The following is a 5,599-nucleotide window of genomic DNA, read 5'->3' on the forward strand; positions in this document are numbered from 1 at the left end:
GTTTTGTTTTTGTTTTTTTGTTTCTTTCTTACGCCCGATGTCACTTCAGAGAGGGGATCATCGCTCTGAGCATGCCGAAACGAACGCTATGAAAGAGAATGACCGAATTGACAAAAGAAAGATTTACCGTTCGCGGGACACGTTACGGTGTAGAGGAGCTCTTTATACATACACCATAATTTTTGAGTTACAATGTTTACATACAAAGTGTGTTCGATCACCTTGAGCAGTGCAACAACGACACTACCGCGCAATCCCTCAAACAGCAGAAGCACCACCAGAATGGGGTCTAATCGAACGGTTCAGTTTGGAGGCTAGTGCCGTTAACCCGTGACGCGATATAGGGCCATTATCGAGCCACACAAAGTCTAACGTATAGTATAAAAAGGATAAAACATACCATTACTATAACACCTACTAGAGTAATATCTACTTCTACTCCGTTACTACTATCCACTTATAAGCTACTCTTTGGATGATGCTACCCGCAAATAAACACACGCCTATGAAATTAACAAAAGCGAAAACATGCAAATGATTCACAGAAAGAGGAAGAAACAGACAGTATAATTCACTCACTCACCACTCAAACACTTAAAGCCATACGCTGCTGCTACCCAAGCTTAATGAAAAATTATTGACTGGTAAAGGATATGTGGAAGCTTAACTAAAAATAGAACAAACAAAACACACGGAACTAACGGCTACCACCGGGTTCATCCGCGCCCGAGTGTTGATGGGTGGTGGCTCAACGTAGTTTTGAATATCTATTGTGCATTCAAATACGAAGGGCAGGTTTGAATTTTAGGATTTAGCGTTTAGATAAAGCAAAATCTACTCAACCAACCAATAGTTTGTTCTTTCTCCCTATGCGCTACACGCGATCGATAATGGTGGAGATCATCGCGCGCGCGGCACCCATCGGTAATTGGATTAGTTTAGTAAAAAACAAAACAACTAACGTAGAACATAGTGAGACAATTTGGCGTAGAAGAATTGACTTAAAAACAGTAATGTACTAACGTCTAGCCAGGGTGCTTGAAGAGGAAAAAAACGTGGTGGACGGCTTGGAAGAACACAATTTACAAAGCACACGTATGTTAAGCCCGGCAGGAAAACTAAGAAAACTGAATGAGTGAAAACTATTGGAACATTTATAACGCATAACAACACATACATTAGATTCTCTTGGCAAATACAGAAAATCCCATTCTTTAACCTCGGCAGTGCAGAGAGAGGCAGTATGCTTTCCTTTTAACCCCAACTATCGGCACGGACAGGAAGGAGAAGGGAAGAGAAAAAAGTGTTTCTCCCCCCCCCCCCAAACTTTAAAATCACGCGCCATCAATTTGTTTTTAAGACGCTTTTTCACTAGAATCAAACCAGTGTTTCGTCGTTTGGCGAGAAAGGGCATATAAAAAGTAGAAATGCAAAACGGGGGGAGGGAGAACTATTACCACCACTATCGGCAGGCGGACGTAATTTCAGCGTAGATTGAATAACGAGGCGCATGGCATCATAGCCGTAGAACTTTAGAACAGTGGATCCCAGTTAAACAAACAGAAAGGATCTGCAGCCAAACAACAAACAGTGCTTTACCGGTCTTTTGCAACACAACACGACCCAACCATGATCTGGAAGAAAACTCTATAATGTGCATTTACAGTAAGACGACAAATGCTGCTGCTACTACTACTACTGCTTAAGCTGTGCTGTGCTGGGCAGATAGATTAAGCAACACACTCTGAGGGATGAATTGGATGAGCGCTCCTCCCCCCCCTGCGCTCCCTGAACACTCTGTTTGCAATTGGGCCTTGAAGACGGAGAGGAAAGCACGGGCGGGGAGTAGTAAGAAATATGCCAAAATCATCTATATTTCTTCGCTTTTCGTAAACGCGGCAGTGGTTGAAATTTCGTATCGAATACGAACAACAGCAACCCCAAAACGATGAACGCTTAGTAAACGATGCTAGAGCACTAACATAGATTGCAAAAAAAATGCATTGCTGCAAGTATAATGTGTGTGTGCATAATAGAGTGTGTTTAACAAACAAACGATCATGCATACATTATTTTGCTATACGTTTTATTTTTCAATTGCAATGCAGAAGAGACGAGCTCGTCTCTTCTATTGCAGAGCGCAGAGGGAATGGAAAGGAGGTGAGCCGAGCCGAGCGCAAGTCATTTCTGCAACGCAGGCACACACACACACACAGCCGTGTATTGCACATTACGATATAAGTAAGAACATGTAAACCGATCGAAGAGTGAAAAGAGAATATCCATTGGATGATTTCAAGCGATACGACGACGCCCGCCACAACATGCTGCTGCGAGCCACATATACACAGAGACGAAAAGGAAAAGTGGAAGATAGAAAGAGAAAAAGAGAGAGACAGCCCATAGGGCGTCAATGAAACAGTAAGGGGGAAAGTGGAAGGTATGTTAGAAGGAGGAAGAATAGTGCAAGCGCATTGAGTTATAAATGACGATGGTTATCTACTAATTACCAACTATATGGAGAAAACAAAAAAAAACAAACACATACATAATGAGATGAAGTGGGAGACGACGGAAACAGTGAACATATAGAGAGAAGGAAAAAACGAACAGAAGCTGCGCTAAAACGTAGAAGAATAGTCGCAACAAAACACACGTACACTCCCTCACACACACCTATTACACTAACAATTATACACACAAACACATACGCAATGTGGTGGTGGGGAAAGGTGCAGCGGGAAACCTGATCCACCCACACGCCGAGTGCACGTTTACCGGCAAAGTTGGTAAATGTGGGGCGAGTTTGTGGTGTACACGGAGGATGAAGAGAAAACATGATGCAAAACAACAACAGCAGCAGCAGCAGCAGCAACAGCAGCAACAACCGCCGCGCGCGCAACCCTTACAGATTAATGATTACTGATGGATTATTGAATAATTATTATTATTATATATTATTATTCTATAAATTATATATTATATTTGGAAGGTAACCAATATAAAAACTGAAAACACGGAATATTATAAGTAATGAAGCAGCAAACTCTAAACAACCACCACATTATTCTGCCTCTCCCCGTCATCGATGGTACTGATCTGATGCACGTGAATTGGTAAAGGGCGAACTATGATGATCACCATGATGACATTGGTTGGGGAATTTCCCAGTCCAAACAAAACAAACAAACTCCATGCTTGATTTTACTATAAATTTTTTATTCATTTCTTTTACAATTATTAGAATAGAAAAAAATATGATGATGAAATGGCAGCTACCTTATTTACTTTTGGTGGAAGAAATTTCAAATGATTCATTAGCCCCCGTCCGTTGCCCTATCGCTTACAGTCTATTCGAGAACTATTGCATTTCGATCATATTTGTGGCACTGCCGAATCAAATTGCAAAAATATCTTAGTATTGCTCATGCATGGAGAGATGACGCGTTGTAATGTGCATCAAGTCGCTCCCCCCCCCCCCTCCCCTACACTGTCTGTTACGGGTAGGAGGTTCTCACAGCTCGGAGTGTTTGAAAATGCGTCGCTCGACCTCCTCCTGCATTTTCTCCACCTTGCGCGTTTGCTTCTTGATGTTATCCTCCATCAGCTTGTGCGTATCCGCTTTGGCATCGCTGTGCTTGTGCTTCTCGAGGCTTAGCGCATGCTCCGCGTGCATGTGGCGCAGCTTGAGCAGGCGACTTTCGTAATGCAACAGCTCCACCTTCAGTGAGGCCAGCTCGTCCGCACTAAAGTCAGTGGCGAGCGCGACCCGCCACAGACCCTGCACCTTCGGTTCGACAAAATCCTGGCTCTTCGGTCCCTTCGAGGCGATCCGGTCCAACCGGTCGAAGTTATCCCGAATCTCCCGGTGCTTTTCGCGCAGCTGGTTCGATTTGTGCAGATAGGCGTGCTGCTTGTTGGCGCCCGGCTGCGAACGATCCGTCTCCTCCGCCCGATCGACCTCATTGTACCGATCATGCTCCTCGTCGTTGACTGCGTTCAGCAGCGCATCATCGTCGCGGCTTCCCTGTCCAGCGGCACCGCCATCATCATCATCACCTAGCCGCTCCAGCAAACTGTAGTAAACATCGATCTTCGCCTGATGGTGATCGAACTCTTCGCGCAGCGCGTCTAGCTCCTCCTTCGTGAAGCCGGCCGACTCGGCCTTATCCCACAGCTTGTTCAGCTTTTTGTCCTTGAAGAGGCTCTTGTTTTTGTACGTGTCCTTCTTCGGCGCCCCGTCGGACGATTTGGCCAGCTTGTACTTTTCCGGATCCTGCGTATCGTCGAAGTGTTCCAGCAGCCCGTACGTGCTCATGATGCTGACCAGCTTGTTGCGCAGCTCGGCTTCCTTCAGCCCGTCCTTATCTTTCTCCTTCAGCTGTTTGTACGTTAGTTCCTCCTTATCGTGCAGCTTCAGCTCGGTGTACAGCGACTTTAGCTTCGGTTCGGTGAGCCGCTGCACAAACCCATTAGTTTAGCAAGAGCGTAATTAGTTTGGCGATTCAGTCAGTCAACGGGGGGGTCAACGTTGTCCACGCATACTTACATGTTGGGCCTTGGTCCACACCAGGTTTAGCTTTGCCATGCGGAATGGTCGTTGAATGTTTCGGAAATCCGGCTCGTATATTTCCGAGTCGGGCAGTGCGTTTGCGTGCTTGGAATACTTGCTATGCGCTTTTTCCGATTGCACGACATGGTTGCATACTAGAACTGTAAATACTATCACACACAATCTTGTGAATAGCGGCATGGTTAGTGTGTATTTTATGCCGCGTTTTCTTCGCGCTATGGGACACAATTCCTACGACTAGCTCATTAACTTTACTGCCCTGTGCTGTTGGAAGCGATGATGCGGCCCGCTGCGCAAAGCGACGGAAGAACTCATGGAGTTCTGAGAATTTTATCATGCCTTCCTTTTCTCTCCAACGGCAAATTTGTCGAGCAGCTCGTCGAGCTGCCCGTCCCTGGCTCCGCCTCATTCCCCTCGCCTGAGCGCGCTGCCGAAGGTTTGGATGTGTTGGTGCATCAGACGGCCAATCGCTGTCAGCCATCGTCCGTGCTCTTTCCCTCCCTAGCGCTATCTCATTCTCGCGTGTGGTCAATGCTCTCGAGCTGTTGTGGCGCCTAAAAATGCCGTTAACAAACATTGCGGCGATGAAGTTGCATTTTCACAAATCAAACCAAAAAAGCGCAATGAGTTCAAACGCTGCCACGTAAAAATGACTATGGAATCGCTAGTTCACGCAGGAGGGTTTGTTGTGCATCGCGCAGAACTCTAATTCGCATTGACACGTTCAGCCCGGCGCTGATTTTCGCACTTTCCGTTCCACCAGCATCAAGAACGCAACCTGATTGTGAAACCAGCATCCTGGATGGGGGGGGCGGGGGGGTGGCCATGGGACCCCTACGATCATTTGTCACAGGCCCTAAAATTGTTGTCGCCATGGGGGGAGGGGAGGTGCAAATGGTTCTCCAGCCACGGAGCCCTAACGACCATCTTTCCGGGGGCCCTTGTCGTTAATACTCTGTCCACTTGTAGAGATCATCGGCGACCGCCTAGTCCGCCTACCGTTAGGTCCGCCGCTGGTTCATGACG

At 46.4% G+C, this 5,599-nt stretch overlaps 1 protein-coding gene across 1 annotated transcript; it reads right to left on the reverse strand.

The window, feature by feature from the left end:
- Positions 1–3,198: 3,198 nt before the first annotated feature.
- On the reverse strand, positions 3,199–4,861 carry LOC1274170 (alpha-2-macroglobulin receptor-associated protein). The gene is made up of 2 exons (XM_313261.6): positions 4,550–4,861; positions 3,199–4,459 (listed from the first exon to the last, which is right to left on the reverse strand). Exons 1-2 carry the CDS (start codon positions 4,751–4,753, stop codon positions 3,515–3,517), a joined length of 1,149 nt encoding a protein of 382 aa, XP_313261.5. The 5' UTR covers positions 4,754–4,861; the 3' UTR covers positions 3,199–3,514.
- Positions 4,862–5,599: the final 738 nt, after the last annotated feature.

Source organism: Anopheles gambiae, chromosome 2, assembly GCF_943734735.2.
Source record: "Anopheles gambiae chromosome 2, idAnoGambNW_F1_1, whole genome shotgun sequence".
NCBI classification, from domain to species: domain Eukaryota; kingdom Metazoa; phylum Arthropoda; class Insecta; order Diptera; family Culicidae; genus Anopheles; species Anopheles gambiae.

Excerpts from the sequence above, each read along its gene's own strand:
- LOC1274170 (XM_313261.6), bottom strand. The coding sequence starts at position 4,753 with ATGCCGCTATTCACAAGATTGTGTGTGATAGTATTTACAGTTCTAGTA. Across the intron at positions 4,460-4,549 it reads TGTGGACCAAGGCCCAACAT|CGGCTCACCGAACCGAAGCT; the intron begins GTAAGTATGCGT and ends GGGTTTGTGCAG.